The sequence below is a fragment of the Clinocottus analis genome, unplaced genomic scaffold, assembly GCF_023055335.1.
Source record: "Clinocottus analis isolate CAN_PGR_092001 unplaced genomic scaffold, fCliAna1.0.p SCAF_58, whole genome shotgun sequence".
NCBI lineage: Eukaryota > Metazoa > Chordata > Actinopteri > Perciformes > Cottidae > Clinocottus > Clinocottus analis.
Window position 1 is genome coordinate 135,001 of NW_027176216.1, and position 22,500 is coordinate 157,500.

The window sequence follows — 22,500 nt, forward strand, 5'->3', positions numbered from 1 at the left end:
AGGGAGGACTCTAGGACAAGGATCGGTCTGAAGGGAGGACTCTAGGACAAGGATCGGTCTGAAGGGAGGACTCTAGGACAAGGATCGGTCTGAAGGGAGGACTCTAGGACAAGGATCGGTCCAGAGGGAGGACTCTAGGACAAGGATCGGTCTGAAGGGAGGACTCTAGGACAAGGATCGGTCCAGAGGGAGGACTCTAGGACAAGGATCGGTCTGAAGGGAGGACTCTAGGACAAGGATCGGTCTGAAGGGAGGACTCTAGGACAAGGATCGGTCCAGAGGGAGGACTCTAGGACAAGGATCGGTCTGAAGGGAGGACTCTAGGACAAGGATCGGTCCAGAGGGAGGACTCTAGGACAAGGATCGGTCTGAAGGGAGGACTCTAGGACAAGGATCGGTCTGAAGGGAGGACACCAGGACAAGGATCGGTCCAGGACATGGAGGAATGAGAAGGACGCCGCCAGGAACTAGTTTAGGTTGAATAACTGAGCTTTTTCCTTCATCTCCTTCCTGCTTTTAGATTCTCTCTCTGAGGGTTAGCAGCGCTCGTAGAGCCGCTAATGTGAGATGTTTAATGCCCTCAGTGTGTGTGTTTGTGTGTTGGATTAGCTTCCTCCCGCTGTGCAGGATGATCTGACGCACATGAGGCTATTCTGCGAAATACACACACACACACACACACACACACACACACACACACACACACACACACACACACACACACACACACACACACACTCAGTCAGCTTTTTAATTGAAACGTCGATCAGCGTGGTTTGGCTCGTTTTGGTGGAAGTAGTTTGATGTTGTTTTCTGAGCTTTTTTTTTTTAACTCAAAATACATATTACATCTGGTGAAGATAAAACATGAAAGAAGTGACATTAAAAACAAACAGGCATCCTAAACATTGACGGGTCAAAGATGACGCAACACTTTCACACAACATTACAAAAAAACGCAAATTTCCGACTTTTTAAAACAATGTCGTCCAGAGTAACTTTTCTTTGGATCAATAACGTTATTGACTGAGGACTACTGAGCCTTTATGACCACATGTTCTCTATCTCAAGGTTCTAGTAAAGTGTTCACTGAGCCTTTATGACCACATGTTCTCTATCTCAAGGTTCTAGTAAAGTGTTCACTGAGCCTTTATGACCACATGTTCTCTATCTCAAGGTTCTAGTAAAGTGTTCACTGAGCCTTTATGACCACATGTTCTCTATCTCAAGGTTCTGGTAAAGTGTTCACTGAGCCTTTATGACCACATGTTCTCTATCTCAAGGTTCTAGTAAAGTGTTGACTGAGCCTTTATGACCACATGTTCTCTATCTCAAGGTTCTAGTAAAGTGTTCACTGAGCCTTTATGACCACATGTTCTCTATCTCAAGGTTCTGGTAAAGTGTTCACTGAGCCTTTATGACCACATGTTCTCTATCTCAAGGTTCTAGTAAAGTGTTGACTGAGCCTTTATGACCACATGTTCTCTATCTCAAGGTTCTAGTAAAGTGTTCACTGAGCCTTTATGACCACATGTTCTCTATCTCAAGGTTCTGGTAAAGTGTTCACTGAGCCTTTATGACCACATGTTCTCTATCTCAAGGTTCTGGTAAAGTGTTCACTGAGCCTTTATGACCACATGTTCTCTATCTCAAGGTTCTGGTAAAGTGTTCACTGAGCCTTTATGACCACATGTTCTCTATCTCAAGGTTCTAGTAAGGTGTTCACTGAGCCTTTATTACCACATGTTCTCTATCTCAAGGTTCTAGTAAAGTGTTCACTGAGCCTTTATTACCACATGTTCTCTATCTCAAGGTTCTGGTAAAGCAGAGTGTGTCCGAGCGGTCGACGTCCTCACGGTGCTCAGAGAGAAAGTGGCCTTCGTGTCGGGTAAAGCGCACACAGCAGCACATCTCTGGGCTCGGTCCCGAGCCGGTTTAACGGACTGTGTTCTTCCAGGCGGACGGGACAAGCGCGGCGGACCGATACTGACCTTCCCTGCCAGGACCAATCATGATCGAATAAAACAGGAAGACCTCAGCCTATTGGTCATCTACCTGGCCACCGTACCCAGGTAAGGACCCTCTGTCTGTCCCCGGTGGCCTCTCCACCTGTCTCGCTCTCAACCTGTCTGTCCCCGGTGGCCTCTCCACCTGTCTCGCTCTCAACCCGTCTGTCTGTCCGTCAGCGAGGACGTGCGCGCTCGGGGCTTCACGGTGGTGGTGGACATGCGCGGCAGTAAGTGGGACAGCGTGAAGCCGGTTCTCCGGACGCTGCAGGAGTCCTTCTCCTCCAACATCCACACGGCGCTGCTCATCAAACCAGACACCTTCTGGCAGAAGCACAAGACCAACCTGGGCAGCGCCAAGCTCAGCTTCGAGGTACTACTGCGATTCTGTTGCTGATAACGAGTACAATCTGAAATATTACTGCTGCTGCTGACTAAAGTACTGCTGTTAACCAAAGTACTGCTGTTAAAGACTCTGCTGCTAACTGGACCCTGTCCTCAGACCAGCCTGGTGTCGGTGGAGGGCCTGTCCCGGCTCGTCGACCCTTCCCAGCTGACCTCTGACCTCGGCGGGTCGCTGGAGTACGACCACGTGGAGTGGACCGAGCTGCGTCTGGGTCTGGAGGAGTTCACCGGCGCCGCCACGCAACTGCTGGCCCAGCTGGAGCAGCTGGAGGCCGGGCTGAGCCGCACACCGGAGCCGCAGGACGTGGACGAGGCCCGCAAGTGAGTTATTGATTACAGATATGATTGAAGTATTTCTAAGCAACAGATCGGATCAGCGCTCAACAAAAGGAGCAGATCCCGTCAGTAGATCCGGCCAGTAGATCCCGTCAGGAGCTGTGTCTCTCGTTTGCCCTCCAGACTTCTGGAGGAACACGCTCGTCTTCGTAACGCCATCGCCACGGCGCCGGTCGACTCCCTGGAGCGCGAGGGGAGGAGCTTGCTGCAGCGCATGCGCCTGGGCCCCTCGCACGGCGACGCCTCCGCCGAGGCCGGTGGCGGCAGTCACGGCAGCTGGCTGTCGGGCGGAGCCGACTTCCAGAGCGTGGCGCCGAAGGTCTCGTCTCTGCTGGACCGCCTGCAGGCGGCTCGCGGTCACCTGCTGCAGAGCTGGAGCGACAGGAAGATGCACCTGGACCAGGTGCTGCAGCTGCACCTGTTCGAGCAGGACGCCGCCAAGGTGAGCGTCACACATCCTGGTTCACCTGCAGGAAAGGTGAGCGTCACACATCCTGGTTCACCTGCAGGAAAGGTGAGCGTCACACATCCTGGTTCACCTGCAGGAAAGGTGAGCGTCACACATCCTGGTTCACCTGCAGGAAAGGTGAGCATCACACATCCTGGTTCACCTGCAGGAAAGGTGAGCATCACACATCCTGGTTCACCTGCAGGCACCTCAAGAGAATGAAGGCCCGGAACATGAATACCAGACAAACGTCCTGAAGATGACTCACCTTCTCAGGTTCAAGCTCTCTGACGGTCGTCTGACTCCTCAGATGTCAGGCTGGTCTCTCACAGTAGTACTCTCACAGTAGTACTCTCTCACAGTACTCCTCTCTCACAGTACTCCTCTCTCACAGTACTCCTCTCTCACACAGTAGTACTCCTCTCTCACAGTAGTACTTCTAACAGTAGTACTCCTCTCTCCCCAGATGGCGGGCTGGATCTCTCACAGCAGGGATCTGTTCCTTCAGACTCTGGTGGACGTCGGTCAGAACCATCAACACGGCCGAGAGCTGCAGACGCAACACCAGCACTTCACCAGCAACTGCATGGTGAGAGTGTGTGTGTGTGTGTGTGTGTGTGTGTGTGTGTGTGTGTGTGTGTGTGTGTGTGTGAGTCTGAGTGTGTGAGTGTGTGTGTGTGTGAGTCTGAGTGTGTGTGTGTGAGTCTGAGTGTGTGTGTGAGTGTGTGTGTGTGTGAGTCTGAGTGTGTGTGTGTGTGTGTGTGTGTGTGTGTGTGTGTGTGTGTGTGTGTGTGTGAGTCTGAGTGTGTGTGTGTGTGTGAGTGTGTGAGTGTGTGTGTGAGCCTGAGTGTGTGAGTGTGTGTGAGTGTGTGTGTGTGTGTGTGTGTGTGTGAGTCTGAGTGTGTATGTGTGTGTGAGCCTGAGTGTGTGTGTGTGTGTGTGTGTGTGTGTGTGAGTGTGTGAGTGTGTGTGTGTGTGTGTGAGAGTGTGTGTGTGTGTGTGAGTGTGTGAGTCTGAGTGTGTGAGTGTGTGTGTGTGTGAGTGTGTGTGTGTGTGTGAGTGTGTGTGTGTGTGAGTGTGTGTGAGTGTGTGAGTGTGTGTGTGTGTGTGTGTGTGTGTGTGTGAGTGTGTGAGTCTGAGTTGTTTACCTGTGTGTGTACCTTGTTGTTGACAGAACGGCAGTGTAAACGTTGACAGCGTGGTCTCCGTGGCGACCCGGCTGAAGGAGGCCGGTCACTACGGCGCCGAACGGATCGCCGCGGTGTCGTCACGGTTACAGGACGACTGGAAGACCCTGACGACGGCGCTGGAGGAGCGTAGCAACACGCTCGCCATGGCAACCGGCTTCCACCAGGGGGCGGAGCAGGTGATGCCTCACCTGTCTGTCTCTCTACCTGTCTGTCTCTCTACCTGTCTGTCTCTCTACCTGTCTGTCTCTCTACCTGTCTGTCTCTCTACCTCTCTACCTACTGAACCTGTCTCACCTGTCTGTCTCTCTACCTTTCTGTCTCTCTCCCTGTCTGTCTCTCTACCTGTCTGTCTCTCTACCTCTCTACCTACTGAACCTGTCTCACCTGTCTGTCTCTCTACCTTTCTGTCTCTCTACCTGTCTGTCGCTCTACCTGTCTGTCTCTCTCCCTGTCTGTCGCTCTACCTGTCTGTCTCTCTACCTCTCTACCTACTGAACCTGTCTCACCTGTCTGTCTCTCTACCTTTCTGTCTCTCTCCCTGTCTGTCTCTCTCCCTGTCTGTCTCTCTACCTGTCTGTCTCTCTACCTCTCTACCTACTGAACCTGTCTCACCTGTCTGTCTCTCTACCTGTCTGTCTCTCTCCCTGTCTGTCTCTCTACCTTTCTGTCTCTCTACCTGTCTGTCTCTCTACCTGTCTGTCTCTCTACCTGTCCGTCTCTCTACTTTTCTGTCTCTCTCCCTGTCTGTCTCTCTACCTTTCTGTCTCTCTACCTGTCTGTCTCTCTCCCTGTCTGTCTCTCTACCTGTCTGTCTCTCTACCTGTCTGTCTCTCTCCCTGTCTGTCTCTCTACCTGTCTGTGTCTCTACCTCTCTACCTACTGAACCTGTCTCACCTGTCTGTCTCTCTACCTTTCTGTCTCTCTCCCTGTCTGTCTCTCTACCTGTCTCCAGTTCCTGCTCAGAGTGCACACCTGGGTTCAGGTGTGCTCTGAAGGGCCGTTGCCATCGGCGACATTAGAGCTAGAAGCCGCGACGAAGAAACACCAGGAAGTGAACGAGGAGATGTGTGCTTCCTACACACAGGTACCTGTCTGTCTGCATACTTGTCTGTCTGCATACCTGTCTGTCTGTCTGCATACCTGTGTGCTTCCTACACACAGGTACCTGTCTGTCTGCATACTTGTCTGTCTGCATACCTGTCTGTCTGTCTGCATACCTGTGTGCTTCCTACACACAGGTACCTGTCTGCCTGCATACCTGTCTGTCTGCATACCTGTGTGCTTCCTACACACAGGTACCTGTCTGTCTGCATACCTGTGTGCTTCCTACACACAGGTACCTGTCTGTCTGCATACCTGTCTGTCTGCATACCTGTGTGCTTCCCACACACAGGTACCTGTCTGTCTGCATACCTGTCTGTCTGCATACCTGTGTGCTTCCTACACACAGGTACCTGTCTGCCTGCATACCTGTCTGTCTGCATACCTGTCTGTCTGTCTGCATACCTGTGTGCTTCCTACACACAGGTACCTGTCTGTCTGCATACCTGTGTACTTCCTACACACAGGTACCTGTCTGTCTGCATACCTGTGTGCTTCCTACACACAGGTACCTGTCTGTCTGCATACCTGTCTGTCTGCATACCTGTGTGCTTCCCACACACAGGTACCTGTCTGTCTGCATACCTGTCTGTCTGCATACCTGTGTGCTTCCTACACACAGGTACCTGTCTGCCTGCATACCTGTCTGTCTGCATACCTGTCTGTCTGTCTGCATACCTGTGTGCTTCCTACACACAGGTACCTGTCTGTCTGCATACCTGTGTACTTCCTACACACAGGTACCTGTCTGTCTGCATACCTGTGTACTTCCTACACACAGGTACCTGTCTGTCTGCATACCTGTCTGTCTGCATACCTGTGTGCTTCCTACACACAGGTACCTGTCTGTCTGCATACCTGTCTGTCTGCATACCTGTGTGCTTCCTACACACAGGTACCTGTCTGCCTGCATACCTGTCTGTCTGCATACCTGTCTGTCTGTCTGCATACCTGTGTGCTTCCTACACACAGGTACCTGTCTGTCTGCATACCTGTGTACTTCCTACACACAGGTACCTGTCTGTCTGCATACCTGTCTGTCTGCATACCTGTGTGCTTCCTACACACAGGTACCTTTCTGTCTGCATACCTGTCTGTCTGCATACCTGTGTGCTTCCTACACACAGGTATCTGTCTGTCTGTCTGTCTGTCCGCAGCCTGTCTGTCTGAACCTGCCTGTCTCTCTGCGTGCAGGTCAGTGAGACAGGTAAAGCCTTAATGGACGTTCTCCAGCGTTGCCCGGCAACCGACTCCGACAACTCTGCGACTAAACCGGACTTCACGGCCGCCACGCACGGCATCATGGGAGTTCTGCACCAGGTCATGCAGGTGCGGCTGCTGGTCTCGTGTCTCACCTGAGCGGCAGACAGACAGGTGGCCTGACGTGTTCTCTCTCTGCAGGGTCATCACGAGGTCGAGGGGGTGTGGCAGCACCGCAAGCTCCGCCTCCACCAGCGCCTGCAGCTGTGTGTGTTCCAACAGGATGTCAGACAGGTAGGCAGGACCAGATCCAGAACTAGATCCAGAACCAGATCCAGATCCAAAACCAGAAATAGATCCAGATCCAGAACCACACAAAGAATTAGCTCCAGATCCAGAACCAGATCCAGATCCAGATCCAGAACAAGATCCAGAACCAGATCCAGAAGCAGATCAGGAACTAGATCCAGAACCAGATCCAGAAGCAGATAAGGAACTAGATCCAGATCCAGATCCAGAACAAGAACCAGATCCAGAACTAGATTCCAAACCAGATCAGGAACTAGATCCAGAACTAAATTCAGAACCAGATCCAGAACCAGATAAGGAACTAGATCCAGATCCAGAACCAGATCCAGAACCAGAACTAGATGCAGAGCCAGAACCAGATCCAGAACTAGATCCAGAACCGGATCCAGAACCAGATCCAGAACTAGATCCAGAACCGGATCCAGAACCAGATAAGGAACTAGATCCAGATCCAGAACTAGATCCAGAACCAGACCCAGATCCAGAACCAGATAAGGAACTTGCTCCAGATCCAGAACCAGAACCAAATCCAGATCCAGGATGATGTTCTTTCATTCAAACACCAGAACCAGAACCAGATCCAAGACCAGATCCAAAACCACAACCAGATCCAGAATTAGATCCAGATCCAGATTGACACCCCTTTGCTCCCCACCTGTCTGTCTCTCAGGTGCTGGACTGGGTGGAGCAGCACGGAGAGGTTTTCCTTAACAAGCACAGCGGAGTCGGGAAATCTCTGCACCGAGCGCGAGCGCTGCAGAAACGCCACGACGACTTCCAGCAGGTGGCACAGGTAAACCCCGCTGGACGAGGCCTGGACTAACTAAACCCCGCTGAGGCCTGGACTAACTAAACCCCGCTGAGGCCTGGACTAACTAAACCCCACTGAGGCCTGGACTAACTAAACCCCACTGAGGCCTGGACTAACTAAACCCCGCTGAGGCCTGGACTAACTAAACCCCGCTGAGGCCTGGACTAACTAAACCCCGCTGAGGCCTGGACTAACTAAACCCCACTGAGGCCTGGACTAACTAAACCCCGCTGAGGCCTGGACTAACTAAACCCCGCTGAGGCCTGGACTAACTAAACCCCACTGAGGCCTGGACTAACTAAACCCCGCTGAGGCCTGGACTAACTAAACCACTAAACCCCGCTGAGGCCTGGACTAACTAAACCCCGCTGAGGCCTGGACTAACTAAACCCCGCTGAGGCCTGGACTAACTAAACCCCGCTGAGGCCTGGACTAACTAAACCCCACTGAGGCCTGGACTAACTAAACCCCACTGAGACCTGTGTGTGTGTGTGTGTGTGTGTGTGTGTGTGTGTGTGTGTGTGTGTGCGTGTGCGTGTGTAGAACACATACACTAATGCAGAGAAGCTCCTGGAAGCAGCAGACCAGCTGGCTCAGTCTGGAGAGTGTGAGGAGGACGAGATCTACCAGGCAGCCCGAGACCTGGAGCTCCGCATGCAGGTGGGTCATCTCTTTAAAGGCTTTTATTCTGAAAGGCAGAGGCAGGAAGTCATTGCATTACATCATTGTGTGTGTGTGTGTGTGTGTGTGTGTGTGTGTGTGTGCAGGCGTTCATACAGAGAGTTGAACAGAGGAAGCAGCTGCTGGACCTCGCTGTGTCTTTCTACACACACACCAAGGAGGTAACACACTGAAGTACAAATATACAGATACACACGAGTACATATGGAAGGGGTATCTTCCTCACCTCTCCTCCTCCTCCTCCAGCTCTCGGTGTGGATGGAGGGCCTCCAGAAGCAGCTCTCCTCAGACCTCGGTGTTTGTCCCGACACCGTAGAGGCGCTTCAGGCTCTGATCAGCCAGCAGCAGCAGCAACAGGCGAACACACAGGTAACCCCGCTGACCTCTGACCTCTGACCCTGACCCGCCGTAACCACCTAACCCTGCCGTGACTGCTAACGCTCACACTAACCCTCACACTAACCCCAATTCTAACCCTGACCTACAGGAAGCTGCAATGAGTGTCATCCGGGAAGGAGAGGACCTCATCCTGCAACTCAGGTACACACCGAGCGTAGGCGCGTTTGATTCCCTGGTCGGGGCAGCGCAGAGGCCGGTGTGGAGCCGGTGTATGTAACTATTGTGTTGGGTTGGCAAAAGCCAGGCGAGGAGGTTTGTTTTAGGCCTGTACGTCGCTCTGTGACCCACGAGAGCCATGCTCAGTGTGCCTTTCTTCTAGTTTGTATTTTGGGAGCCTTTGTTTTGTTTGAGTGTAGAGAACCAGTCCTTCCTGTGGTGCGGTTGGGTTCATATCTGATGTGGGTGCGCTTGTTTTCTGTTTTGTAAATCATTATCTAAGGTTGTTTCCTGACTACGTGTGGTGTTGTTGCAATGGAAACGTTGTGGGATTGTTGTGATTTGTTTAATCATGGGAGGTGCGTTTGTTTCAGGCCTCAGGGCAGCTCGGTGGCCCACGTGGAGACAGTGCTGCAGCAGCTGGAGGAGTCTCACGTTCAGCTGGAGGAACTTTTTCACCAGAGGAAGATCCGACTGGATGTTTACCTGCAGCTCCGCATCCTGCAGCAGTGCACTCTGGAGGTAAAGCGTTGATTCAATAAGATGCTGCACCTACCTCCACTGGGTTAAGGTCAACGACCTCACGGGTGCGTTTGTGATTCCTAGGTGACGGGGGAAATGGATGCCTGGAAGCAGGACCTACAAAAACAGTCCCAGGACTTCTCCGCAGAGAAGGTAGCATCGTCGCGGCTAGCCGAAGCGAACCAGGACAAGCTAACATTGGGGCAGTCGCGGCTGGTGGAGACACCTGAGGTGCTAACGCTAGCACAGCAGCGCATCCACAGGTAAACAAGCGGCATCATCCCCACTCATCAAAATAAAATAAAAACGTCAGGCATTGACTGATTTATTGATCTGCAGGCATATGGAACGGAGGCTGGCTATGAATAACATGATCTATGAGGTCATCCAGCAAGGTCACGACCTTCAGCAGTACATCACTGAGGTCCAGGCCTCAGGTAAGAGCCGCCTAGTTACCGTATCGGCAGTCCACCGGGTGTTTGAATGAAAGAACATCATGGCAGCTTATATGGATGGAAAATGAAAGGGGTCTAGTATTGAGCTCTGGGGTACACCACAAGGAACCAGAAAGGATCTAAATGTGTCCTTGAGGGTCTTCCAGAGCATCTAAAATGGTTTCTTTTACTCCTCAAAGGAGTTCTAATGGTGCCCGATGCAGCTGTGGTTCTTCAGAGGTGGAGTCCATTATGGGGTTCCAGAGGTTCTCGGGTGGTTTCTAAATGCTACCTGAGGAGGTATTAAAGGGCCTGAAGTTGTTTCTGGTAATTCCTACAAGGTTTTCCAAAGGTTATTTGGTGTTTTTTAAGCTTAAAGTACCTAAGAAGAGTTGAGGGCTTTTGGAAGATCTTGAGGAAGACTCACTTTAAGGGATTCAATGGTTCTGAAGGGCTTTCATGAGAAGTCTTGAACGGGTCATTGACAGCGTTCCAGCGACCCAATAGTCTTGTGTTGGGTTCCAGCGGTTGTTCGTGGTGTTCCTGAGGGGGCTCTTGAGGTCATGATTTCAGGGGTCCAAATGTAATTTATAGTGCTCCTTGGAGGGTTCAGAGGTTCTTGGGGGGTTCTGTAGGTCTCTCCCTTTAAAGGAAAACCTTTAGAGATTTTCCGGTGCCTTGCCTGGGTTCCAGTGCTCCTTCACAGGGCGATATTCCTGTTGGGGTTCCAAAGGTCTCCTCATACTTCCAGTGGTCCTCGAGACCCTTGATAGTCTTCCACTGGTAACTAGGTCGATTCAACGAGTTGGTTCCAGTAGCTTCTCGGTGGGCTCTGGGGGTTCTGGGTGGGTGCTCGTGCTTCCTTTAAAGGCCCTAGAGGTTTTTGTAGGACGTCCATGCATACGGATCCTCAGTCTGCTCCACTGGACCGTGGACAGAGATTCATGAAAGGGTTCATGTAGTCCTCGAGGTGCTCCCAATTGGAGCTTCAAGAGGTTCTCCATGAGTGGTTCTCCATGAGGGGTTCTCATTGACATTGAGGGGTTCTCCTTGAGGGGTTCTCCATGAGGGTTTCGGAGGGCTTTGATGGCGGCAAACCGGGTCACACCGGTTCAAACCGGTTGACATTGGTTCAAACCGGTTCACACCGGTTCAAACCGGTTCAAACCGGGTCACTCTGAAGAGAACATTATCAGAACACAGCAGCTCGTTGGTCTGACGGGTTCGGCATGATGGAGGTATGAGGGGGGAGGGGGGATGGGGTTGCCAGGGAAACTGCTCTCTGAAGCACACAGCTGGTCCCCATGGAAACCAGCGTATTGGATTTGCGCGCACACCCGCACACACACATACACACACACAAACACACACACGCACAAACATTTGTATTACTGCACTTGCGAGGACCTAACCAGCCAAAAAGGTCCCCACTCTCAAGCTCCTGCTGTGTGTGTGTGTGTGTGTGTGTGTGTGTGTGTGTGTGTGTGTGTGTGTGTGTGTGTGTGTCAGGTATTGAGCTGTCGGAGGCGGAGGGAGGTCTCTCCGCTCAGGTTGAGGAACTGCAGCGCCTCCTGCAGGACAAACAGAAGGAGCTGCAGCAAATCGCAGATCACACGCACACACACCTGGAGCAGAACCTGCAGCTGAGACACCTGCAGAGCCAGGTCAAGCAGGTAACACACACGCACACACACACACACACACACACACACACACACACACACACACCCTGCAACGGACCGACCTCCACCTGTCTGTCCTCAGGTTCTGGGTTGGATCTCAGAGGGCGAGGTCATGCTGTCGTCCTGCATGTTGAACTCCAGCTGTCTGTCTGAAGCCGAGCAGCTGCAGCGGGAACACGAGCGCCTCCAGCAGGCCATCGAGGTAACTGCACCCCTGTTTTGATCTTTCCCACGGTCTTTGAACGCATCACGAGTGACGACCTCTTCCGTCTCATTAAAATCTCTCCTCAAATAACTTGTTTACTTTCAGCAGATTGTGTTAAAAACATTCACCTCTCCTCAGTGAAACTATGACGTCATGATTGATTCACCTGAGACAGTCATGTGACCACAAACCAGAGAAACTGCGGAGCGGCGCCATGTGAAGCAGAATATTAGTGGATTCTTAATTTCATTAGCAGCTAACTATGATATTTCTATCTATATTTCTATATTGTGTCGTGTGGATGATTGACAGATGGAAGTGTCTCTGCAGGCGCTGCTCCACGCAGACTCCCTGCAGAGAACCCACCAGGTGGCGCTGGCTCTGCAGCAAAGGGCGGAGCTACTGGTCAGGTGAGTCGCCGCCATCGTGGTTTCACACCCTGCACGTCTGCGCTTAGCGTTAGTCACAAGCTAATAACCCATGTATCAACCTGTGTAATAACCCATGTAATAACCTGTGTGATAACTTGTGTAATAACTTGTGTAATAATCCCCGACACCCCACAGGTCAGGTCACTATGACCCAGATGCAGTGAGGTCTTGTGCCCAGACGGTGGCGCTGCACTGGCAGACCCTGATGCTGAGGATCGAGGACCGACTCAAACTGGTCAACGCCTCTGCAGCTTTCTACAGGACCTCCCAGCAGGTATCACCGACTGTCTGTCTACCTACCTGTCTGTCTGCCTGTGTACCTAAATGTCTGTCTGTCTGCCTGCTTGCCTGTCTGTCTGTCTACCTGTCTGTCTGCCCCTCCAGGTGTGCGGGGTGCTGGAGAGTCTGGAGCAGGAGTACCGGAGGGAGGAGGACTGGTGTGGAGGCGGAGAGCGGCAGCCAGAGCTCCTGCTGCCGCTCGTCAGCAAACACATGGAGCAGAAGGAGGCATTCCTGAAGGTGACGAGGAGTTACTGAGGAGTTATAGAGGAGTTACTGAGGAGTTACAGAGGAGTGACAGAGGAGTTAGAGGAGTTACAGAGGAGTGACAGAGGAGTTACTGGAACTTTACAGGCCCTTAGTGGCACCTCACTGTTCCCTTTGTGGCACCTCACTGTTCCCTTTGTGGCACCTGACCGTTCCCTTAGTGGCACCTGACTGGCACTGTTCAACAGTCTCTCACCGCTCTGTTCCCCTGGCTGCAGGCCTGCACTCTGGCCCGGAGGAACGCCGAAGTCTTCCTCAAGTACATCCACCGCAACAGCGCCACCATGGCCAACATCTCAGGCCACGGCGGGACGGGGGCCCCCGAGGTCACGGGCCACTCGCGGGTCCCGGAGCAGCAGGTCAAAGGTGAAACACGTTCAAAAACCGAGAAGGGCAGGAGAGCCGGGGAGGCGCCCTGGGGGACGCCGGAGAGGCGCCCTGGGGAGAGCCGGGGAGGCGCCCTGGGGGGAGCCGGGGAGGCGCCCTGGGGGACGCCGGGGTGGCACCCTGGGGGACGCCGGGAGGCGCCCTGGGGGGAGCCGGGGAGGCGCCCTGGGGGACGCCGGGAGGCGCCCTGGGGGGAGCCGGGGTGGCACCCTGGGGGGAGCCGTGGAAGGCGCCCTGGGGGGAGCCGGGGAGGCGCCCTGGGGGGAGGCGGGGAAGGCGCCCTGGGGGGAGGCGGGGTGGCACCCTGGGGGACGCCGGGGTGGCACCCTGGGGGGAGCCGGGGAGGCGCCCTGGGGGGAGGCGGGGAAGGCGCCCTGGGGGGAGGCGGGGTGGCACCCTGGGGGACGCCGGGGTGGCACCCTGGGGGGAGCCGGGGAGGCGCCCTGGGGGACGCGCCCTGGGGGACGCGCCCTGGGGGGGGGAGCCGGGAAGGCGCCCTGGGGGGAGGCGGGGAAGGCGCCCTGGGGGGAGGCGGGGTGGCACCCTGGGGGACGCCGGGGTGGCGCCCTGGGGGGAGCCGGGGAAGGCGCCCTGGGGGGAGCCGGGACCTCTGCTGGCTCTGACCCGGTGTGTCGCCCTGCAGGTATCCTCAGTGAGCTGCTCCAGAGGGAGAACCGAGTCCTGCACTTCTGGACCCTGAAGAAACGCAGACTGGACCAGTGCCAGCAGTACCTGATGTTCCAGAGCCACACCCAGCAGGTACTCGGCCAGAGCGCTCCTTCACTTCTGGAGGATTCACAACACTTTGTCTTCATCAGTTACAGGTTGTATCGGCCGAATGTACTGACAGAATGAAAGAGCTTGTATGTTGTTCTGTTACTTTTTTTTAAACTTATTTGATCACAAAGTTAGTCTAATAAATGCTTTTATTGTGAAGCATAACAATCCTAATGGTAAAAGTAGAGTTTTCAGACATAAAATGGATCAACTCAAATAAAGTACAAGTACGACTAAAAACTTATTTTGACCAATTAGCAAAATAAAAATGATGAGAGGTGCTTCTGCTAAATGATGCATGATAACCCTAACCCGTCTTCAGAGACATGCCCCAAAGCATCATGGGAAGAAAATAGAGGACGGACACAAACAAATGGAAGACTTCAGTATTTGTGTCTGAAGGTCTCAACTCATATTTGTATTATTCTGTTGTTATCATCAGTATTTACATCCTGTACGTGTGTTTTCTGCTGCAGGCTCTGGATTGGCTGCAGCAGTCAGGTGACCACTACCTGGCCACGCACACCTCACCGGGGGCCAACGTGGCCGAGACGCAGGAACTGCTGACCCAACACCGAGAGTTCTGTGTGTCTGCCAAGGTGAGAACACACACACACACACACACACACACACACACACACACACACACACACACACACACACACTTACCTGTCCGCTCTGCCTCCCAGCACACACAGGAAAAGGTTCACCTGCTGATCCAATTGGCCGAGAGCATGCTGGCGAAAGGCCACGCCCACCGCGCCGAGCTGCGCCGCTGCGTCTCCGCTGTGGACAAACGCTACCGAGACTTCACCGTGCGCATGAGCCAGCAGCGCCACCTGCTGGAGGCGGCGCTGGGAGGCTGCGCCCAGGTACTGCAGCAGAGCAGGAGGACAGCAGTACTGAATGCTGGTAGTACTGCAGTACTGCTGTACTGCAGTACTACCAGTGTACCCATGCAGTACTGCAGTACTACCAGTGTACACATACAGTACTGCATGGGTACACTGGTAGTACTGCATACTGCAAGTGTACAGCAGCAGTACAGCAGTACTGCATGGGTACAGCAGTAGCACAGCAGTACTTCCTGTGTACAGCAGTAGTACAGCAGTACTTCCTGTGAGTACTTCCTGTGCAGGACACTAAGGACCTGGAGTTGGAGCTGATCCCCAACAGCCTGTCGGACTCGGACCCCGAGGTCAACTTGTCCGACCCGAGTCAGCAGGTCAGCGACGAGAAGCGGCGCTCGGCCCGCAAGAAGGAGTGAGTACTGCTAGTACAAGTACTACTGGTACGAGTACGACCACCGGAAGTACCCGCTGTGCTGACGCGCGTCCTGTGCTCAGGTACATCATGGCGGAGCTGCTTCAGACGGAAAGAGTCTACGTTAGAGATCTGCAGGAGTGCATTGAGGTACACACTCATAGTACTGCAGTACCACACAGTACCACAGAATACTACCCAGCTGGTAGCAGACAACACCACAAAGTCCTGAAGTACAACAGAGTACCTCATAGCTCATCCGTCTACAAATAAAATACAGAATGCAGCGACCTCTGCTGGCCGGCCTGCAGAACACTTCTAAAACATCTACCGGGTAGTAATACCACGTAGTACTACATCCTCCTGAGTAGTATTTCCTCACAGTAATACTTCTACCTCGTACAGACGTACATGTGGGAGATGACGAGCGGCTCAGAGGACGTTCCACCGGGTCTCAGCAGCAAGGACGACGTCGTGTTCGGGAACATCCAGGACCTCTACGAGTTCCACAACAGGTACTAAAGTACTGCTAAAGTACTGCTACATGTACTGTATTAGTACACACATCCAGGTACTAAAGTATTGCTAAAGTGCTGCTACATGTACTGTATTAGTACACACATCCAGGTACTAAAGTACTGCTAAATACTGCTACATGTACTGTATTAGTACACACATCCAGGTACTAAAGTACTGCTAAAGTACTGCTACATGTACTGTATTAGTACACACACAGGACAGGTACTGATGAATGTACTACAATACATGTAGAACAGTTCTATACATGTAGTACTCACATAAGCTCTAGAGTAAGCATAATGTGTATTTGTACTGTGTTTTGCAGTATTTTCCTGAAGGAGCTGGAAAACTACGAGCAGCTTCCCGAGGACGTCGGCCATTGTTTCGTTACCTGGGTAACCGCTTTGTTGTCTTAAATACAATCAACAACAGACAAAGTACCGCAGGTACTCGTACCCAGTACACGTTGTACTAGTACTCAGTACACGTTGTGTTGCAGGCGGATAAGTTCCACATGTACGTGACGTACTGCAGAAACAAGCCGGACTCCAGTCTGCTGATCCAGCAGCACGGAGCGGGCTTCTTCCAGGTGTGTGTCAACAACAACAACAACTACTAGTAGTACACAACAACTAGTACACAACCACTACTACAACTACTACAACTAGTAGTACATAACAACAACAACTAGTCAACAACAACAACTAGTACACAACCACTACTACAACTAGTAGTACATAACAAAACAACACTGCAATATTTACTGCACACTCAGGACATGTACTAGATGTACTAGATGTACTAGATGTACTCCCCTGAAGCTCTGAACACAACAACAACAACACAGTAATAAATATTCTCGCTGCTGTTTCCTGCAGGAGGTTCAGCGCCGACACGGACTCACCAACTCCATCTCCTCCGCCCTCATCAAGCCCGTCCAGAGGATCACCAAGTACCAGCTGCTGCTCAAGGTACTAGTACTAGCACAGTACTGTGAGGTACTCAGTCCAGAGGATCACCAAGTACCAGCTGCTGCTCAAGGTACTAGTACTAGCACAGTACTGTGAGGTACTCAGTCCAGAGGATCACCAAGTACCAGCTGCTGCTCAAGGTACTAGTACTAGCACAGTACTGTGAGGTACTCAGTCCAGAGGATCACCAAGTACCAGCTGCTGCTCAAGGTACTAGTACTAGCACAGTACTGTGAGGTACTCAGTCCAGAGGATCACCAAGTACCAGCTGCTGCTCAAGGTACTAGTACTAGCACAGTACTGTGAGGTACTCAGTCCAGAGGATCACCAAGTACCAGCTGCTGCTCAAGGTACTAGTACTAGCACAGTACTGTGAGGTACTCAGTCCAGAGGATCACCAAGTACCAGCTGCTGCTCAAGGTACTAGTACTAGCACAGTACTGTAAAGTATTCCAGAGGGAATATTCAGGTTCGTAATTATTTACTAAAGAAAACATCAATAAATGTGAACATGAAGGAAACATGAACTCTTGAATAAATATCCTGAAATTATGAGGGAACAGTCGTGTATACAAGCATTTAATACAACGTTGTATTCAGAAGTACTTGCTCCAGCACGAGCGTACCAGCATGAATACTACGAGAAAGTACTTCATGTGTTGTGTGCAGGAGCTGCTGGGCTGCTGCGAAGAGGGGAAGGGCGAGATCAGAGAAGGGCTGGACGTGATGCTGAGCGTCCCCAAGAGAGCTAACGATGCTATGCACGTTAGCATGCTGGAAGGTAGCACGCATGTTCTGGGCTTTTATTGTGAAGGACAGGGTTCACTCACATTCTTACTTCATGCCAAGTACACATGACTTTATACCAAGTACGCATGACTTTAAACCAAGTACACATGACTTTAAACCAAGTATGCATGACTTTAAACCAAGTACGCATGACTTTATACCAAGTATGCATGGCTTTAAACCAAGTATGCATGGCTTTAAACCAAGTACGCATGGCTTTAAACCAAGTATGCATGGCTTTAAACCAAGTATGCATGGCTTTAAACCAAGTATGCATGACTTTAAACCAAGTACACATGACTTTATACCAAGTATGCATGGCTTTAAACCAAGTATGCATGGCTTTAAACCAAGTATGCATGACTTTAAACCAAGTACACATGACTTTATACCAAGTACACATGGCTTTATACCAAGTATGCATGGCTTTAAACCAAGTATGCATGGCTTTAAACCAAGTACGCATGACTTTAGGGGGCTGGTGTTATGTTGTTATTGTGTTATGGTATTACTGTGTTTGTGTGATGCTCAGGTAGATGTATACTTCATCATCTAGGGCTGGAGGAGGGGCTGGAGGTGCAGGGCGAGCTGCTCCTGCAGGACTCTTTCCTGGTCTGGGAGCCCAAGTCCCTGATCAGGAAGGGGCGGGACCGACACCTCTTCCTGTTTGAGCTGTCACTCATCTTCAGCAAGGAGATCAAGGACTCGTCGGGAAGAATCAAATACGTCTACAAGAGCCGACTGAGGGTGAGCCTATTGTTCAGTCAGGAGAACAATAGAAAAATAGAACAATACCTATGTTCACTGTCAGGAGAACAATAGAACAATACCTGTGTTCACTGTCAAGAGAACAATAGAAACAATAGAACAATACCTGTGTTCACTGTCAAGAGAACAATAGAAACAATAGAACAATACCTATGTTCACTGTCAGGAGAACAATAGAAACAATAGAACAATACCTGTGTTCACTGTCAGGAGAACAATAGAAACAATAGAACAATACCTGTGTTCACTGTCAGGAGAACAATAGAAACAATAGAACAATACCTGTGTTCACTGTCAGGAGAACAATAGAAACAATAGAACAATACCTGTGTTCACTGTCAGGAGAACAATAGAAACAATAGAACAATACCTGTGTTCACTGTCCCTCCCTCAGACCTCGGAGCTGGGTGTCACAGAGCACATAGAGGGTGACCCCTGTAAGTTCGCCCTGTGGGTGGGCCGGACGCCGACCTCCGACAACAAGACGGTTCTGAAGGTGCGTGAGCCGGCGGGCAGGAAGTGAACGGGTGAAGTGAACGGGTGAAGTGAAGTGAACGGGTGAAGTGAACGGGTGAAGTGAACGGGTGAAGTGAACGGGTGAAGTGAAGTGAACGGGTGAAGTGAACGGGTGAAGTGAACGGGTGAAGTGAAGTGAACGGGTGAAGTGAACGGGTGAAGTGAAGTGAACGGGTGAAGTGAAGTGAACGGGTGAAGTGAACGGGCGACGTGAACGGGTGAAGTGAAGTGAACGGGTGAAGTGAACGAGTGAAGTGAACGGGCGACATGAACGGGTGAAGTGAAGTGAACGGGTGAAGTGAACGAGTGAAGTGAACGGGCGACATGAACGGGTGAAGTGAAGTGAACGGGTGAAGTGAACGAGTGAAGTGAACGGGCGACGTGAACGGGTGAAGTGAAGTGAACGGGTGAAGTGAACGGGCGACGTGAACGGGCGACGTGAATGGGCGAAGTGAAGTGAACGAGTGAACTCACGAGGCTCCGCCCCCAGGCGGCGTCCCTGGAGCTGAAGCAGGAGTGGGTGCGCAGCATCCGCCAGGTGATCCAGGAGAGGCGGGGCCACCTGCGGGGGGCGCTGAGGGAGCCCATCCCGCTGCCCAAGACCCCCAACCCCACCCTGGGGCGCCAGCGCAGCATCAGCCGCAGGTCAGAGCATTCCTCCATCTCTGTTTACACAACCACAACAACAACAACAACAACAAAAACAACAACATCACGTCTCCTCCATCAGGGAGACCAGCGAGGACGCAGACAGTCTGGGAGACGCCAGCAGCCAACCGGACACCGTGTCCATCGCCTCCAGGACGTCCCAGAACACGGCCGACAGCGACAAGGTGACACACACACACACACACACACACACACACAGACATCACCCAGAGGGGCGTGTCCCACAGTGATGACATCACTCAGAGGGGCGTGTCCCACAGTGATAACGTCACTGCAGCTGTTGGGTGTTTCCTCTTCAGTGTCTTTAGAATCTTTCCTTCTCTCGGTTCTCCTCACGAGGTACGTTTCATTCTTCTACCTGTCGGGTTCAGCTGGGCAGGAGGGGGGGGGGGGGCGTGGCCTCTGCCCCCCCCCCCTCCCTCGCTGACACACTGCTTATGTTTTGTTTAGAGATGCTCGTTGCAGTCGACTGCGTCTGGAAACATACGAGAGCATGTTGTTAAAAATGTTTTATTTAATTATATTTGTCTTGAACTATTTTCAAATGTCTTGTTTTGTTTCGATATACAGTTTGATATGAAATCAGAGAAAAGCAGAAACTTATAAATAATTACTGTTCTGAAGTACAAGCAGTAATTTTACTTAATACTTTATACTGCATTTCAGAAGGAAATATTGTATTTTCTACTTCAGAACATTTATTTGATACTTTTTATATTTAAACACATTATGATGCAGTACAATACTACTACTACTACTACTACTACTACTACTACTACCCAGTAGTACACAAAGGATCTATTGACGTGTTCACATTAACAAACTAGTACTATAAAATATAGTATAAAGTAAATGTATAAAGTAAAAGTATAAAGTCAAAGTAGAAGTATAAAGTAGAAGTATATGTGTGATGTGTACTGCATGTTTCAGCTCACATCTGTGTTTCATTTGGACGGGGAACTCCCAGTACTCCAGTACTCCGGTACTCCCAGTACTCCGGTACTCCCAGTACTCCGGTACTCCGGTACTCCCAGTACACCGGTACTCCCAGTACTCCCAGTACTCCGGTACTCCCAGTACTCCGGTACTCCCAGTACTCGGAGTACTGCAGTACTCCGAGTACTCCAGTACTCCAGTACTCCCAGTACTCCCAGTGGGCTCTCTGAGGGTGTGTGTGTTTCCTCCAGCTGGAGCCCATGTGCTTGCTGGGTCACATGATGCGTTCTGGCCGGCTGTGATTGGCCGGCTTGAGAACATGATGATGTCATGATCTGGTCTGCTGCCTTCAAGTCCAGTGAACATGTTTCCCTCAAGTTCTCATAAAAACACGGTTATTATGTTCCAGAAGTTACTCTGTCTGTCTGTCTCTCTCCCCGCCTGTCTCACCCTCTGTCTCCCCGCCTGTCTCACCCTCTGTCTCACCCTCTGTCTCACCCTCTGTCTCCCCGCCTGTCTCACCCTCTGTCTCACCCTCTGTCTCCCCGCCTGTCTCACCCTCTGTCTCACCCTCTGTCTCCCCGCCTGTCTCACCCTCTGTCTCACCCTCTGTCTCCCCGCCTGTCTCACCCTCTGTCTCCCTGTCTGTCTCCCCAGCTGTCTGGAGGCTGTGAGTTAGTGGTGGTGTTGTTGGACTTCTCCTCCGGTGGACCTGGAGAGCTCGGCGTCCGCTGCGGTCAGACGGTGGAGCTGGTGGAGCGCTCGGCCGAACGGCCCGGGTGGTGTCTGGTCAGAACCACGGATCAAACGCCCCTCCAGGTAACGAATCAAACGCCCCTCCAGGTAACAAATCAAACGCCCCTCCAGGTAACAAATCAAACGCCCCTCCAGGTAACGAATCAAACGCCCCTCCAGGTAACGAATCAAACGCCCCTCCAGGTAACAAATCAAACGCCCCTCCAGGTAACAAATCAAACGCCCCGGAAGCTCACAAACCAAACGTCCCCAACAGCTACCAATGTAACTAACTAACCATCCACCTGGTAAACAATGTAACTAACTAACCATCCACCTGGTAAACAATGTAACTAACTAACCATCCACCTGGTAAACAATGTAACTAACTAACCATCCACCTGGTAAACAATGTAACTAACTAACCATCCACCTGGTAAACAATGTAACTAACCACCGTGACTAGAGGTTGCACCTGGAGTTACATTAGTAACTACATGAGCGTCTCTGTGTCCCTGCAGGAGGGTTTACTGCCGATGAGCGCCCTCTGTCTGTCACACTCACACAGTGCAGCCGACATGGAGGGGCTTCTCCCGGCTTCCACCAGCACCACCACCTCCTCCTCCTCCTCCTCCTCTACCAGCACCACCACCTCCTCCTCCTTTAACTCGTCCTCCACCATCACCACCTCCTCCTCTAGCGCCTCCAACTCCTCCAACGCTGGCAGAAGTAAGTACATGGGTTCATGTCACTTCCTGTTTAGGCAGAGGGAACGTTAAACATCCTCACGGGTTGTTCATGTCCCACATCCCGTCTCTCCGTCCTGTAAAGATGGAAATCGGCTTGTTGTGAAGGTTCTGCTGCTTCACCTTCACATCATGACTCATTTAAAGAGGCAGGACACCTCAAGAAGCATCTTATTCCCTTTGGTTTAACTTCAGTCCTGCAAAAAAACATGTTTACAAAGCAGACATTTTTTTAACTTTATTATAGAGACGCTTTAATGGAAAAGAGTTTTTACTGTTACCTAAACAACTAAAGATAAACTACATGTCCCCACTAGTAACAAAGATAAACTACATGTCCTCACTAGTAACAAAGATAAACTACATGTCCTCACTAGTAACAAAGATAAACTACATGTCCCCACTAGTAACAAAGATAAACTACATGTCCTCACTAGTAACAAAGATAAACTACATGTCCTCACTAGTAACAAAGATAAACTACATGTCCTCACTAGTAACAAAGATAAACTACATGTCCCCACTAGTAACAAAGATAAACTACATGTCCTCACTAGTAACA

The 22,500-nt window shown here is 51.5% G+C and overlaps 1 protein-coding gene across 5 annotated transcripts in view; it reads left to right on the forward strand.

Moving 5' to 3' along the window:
• LOC137803536 (kalirin-like) overlaps positions 1 to 22,500 on the forward strand; it is a 40,187-nt gene that overhangs the window by 4,680 nt on the left and 13,007 nt on the right. For 2 of the 5 annotated variants that reach the window (XM_068602051.1, XM_068602053.1), the window contains exons 2-41: positions 1,814 to 1,888; positions 1,958 to 2,072; positions 2,187 to 2,379; positions 2,509 to 2,732; positions 2,871 to 3,189; positions 3,662 to 3,784; positions 4,370 to 4,561; positions 5,338 to 5,469; positions 6,681 to 6,815; positions 6,888 to 6,980; positions 7,666 to 7,788; positions 8,350 to 8,466; positions 8,574 to 8,648; positions 8,734 to 8,856; positions 8,975 to 9,027; positions 9,417 to 9,564; positions 9,649 to 9,827; positions 9,904 to 10,001; positions 11,508 to 11,671; positions 11,763 to 11,882; positions 12,198 to 12,295; positions 12,452 to 12,590; positions 12,701 to 12,835; positions 13,081 to 13,228; positions 13,893 to 14,008; positions 14,503 to 14,625; positions 14,716 to 14,898; positions 15,165 to 15,289; positions 15,373 to 15,439; positions 15,695 to 15,804; positions 16,134 to 16,203; positions 16,308 to 16,397; positions 16,687 to 16,779; positions 17,449 to 17,560; positions 18,125 to 18,315; positions 18,731 to 18,832; positions 19,343 to 19,497; positions 19,583 to 19,685; positions 21,115 to 21,276; positions 21,714 to 21,921. In XM_068602051.1, coding sequence (XP_068458152.1) covers positions 1,814 to 1,888; positions 1,958 to 2,072; positions 2,187 to 2,379; positions 2,509 to 2,732; positions 2,871 to 3,189; positions 3,662 to 3,784; positions 4,370 to 4,561; positions 5,338 to 5,469; positions 6,681 to 6,815; positions 6,888 to 6,980; positions 7,666 to 7,788; positions 8,350 to 8,466; positions 8,574 to 8,648; positions 8,734 to 8,856; positions 8,975 to 9,027; positions 9,417 to 9,564; positions 9,649 to 9,827; positions 9,904 to 10,001; positions 11,508 to 11,671; positions 11,763 to 11,882; positions 12,198 to 12,295; positions 12,452 to 12,590; positions 12,701 to 12,835; positions 13,081 to 13,228; positions 13,893 to 14,008; positions 14,503 to 14,625; positions 14,716 to 14,898; positions 15,165 to 15,289; positions 15,373 to 15,439; positions 15,695 to 15,804; positions 16,134 to 16,203; positions 16,308 to 16,397; positions 16,687 to 16,779; positions 17,449 to 17,560; positions 18,125 to 18,315; positions 18,731 to 18,832; positions 19,343 to 19,497; positions 19,583 to 19,685; positions 21,115 to 21,276; positions 21,714 to 21,921 — 5,331 coding nt within the window. Of the gene's footprint in view, positions 1 to 1,813; positions 1,889 to 1,957; positions 2,073 to 2,186; positions 2,380 to 2,508; positions 2,733 to 2,870; positions 3,190 to 3,661; positions 3,785 to 4,369; positions 4,562 to 5,337; positions 5,470 to 6,600; positions 6,614 to 6,680; positions 6,816 to 6,887; positions 6,981 to 7,665; positions 7,789 to 8,349; positions 8,467 to 8,573; positions 8,649 to 8,733; positions 8,857 to 8,974; positions 9,028 to 9,416; positions 9,565 to 9,648; positions 9,828 to 9,903; positions 10,002 to 11,507; positions 11,672 to 11,762; positions 11,883 to 12,197; positions 12,296 to 12,451; positions 12,591 to 12,700; positions 12,836 to 13,080; positions 13,229 to 13,892; positions 14,009 to 14,502; positions 14,626 to 14,715; positions 14,899 to 15,164; positions 15,290 to 15,372; positions 15,440 to 15,694; positions 15,805 to 16,133; positions 16,204 to 16,307; positions 16,398 to 16,686; positions 16,780 to 17,448; positions 17,561 to 18,124; positions 18,316 to 18,730; positions 18,833 to 19,342; positions 19,498 to 19,582; positions 19,686 to 21,114; positions 21,277 to 21,713; positions 21,922 to 22,500 lie in introns of those variants that run through there. The other 3 variants (XM_068602052.1, XM_068602054.1, XM_068602055.1) reach the window with 3 other exon arrangements.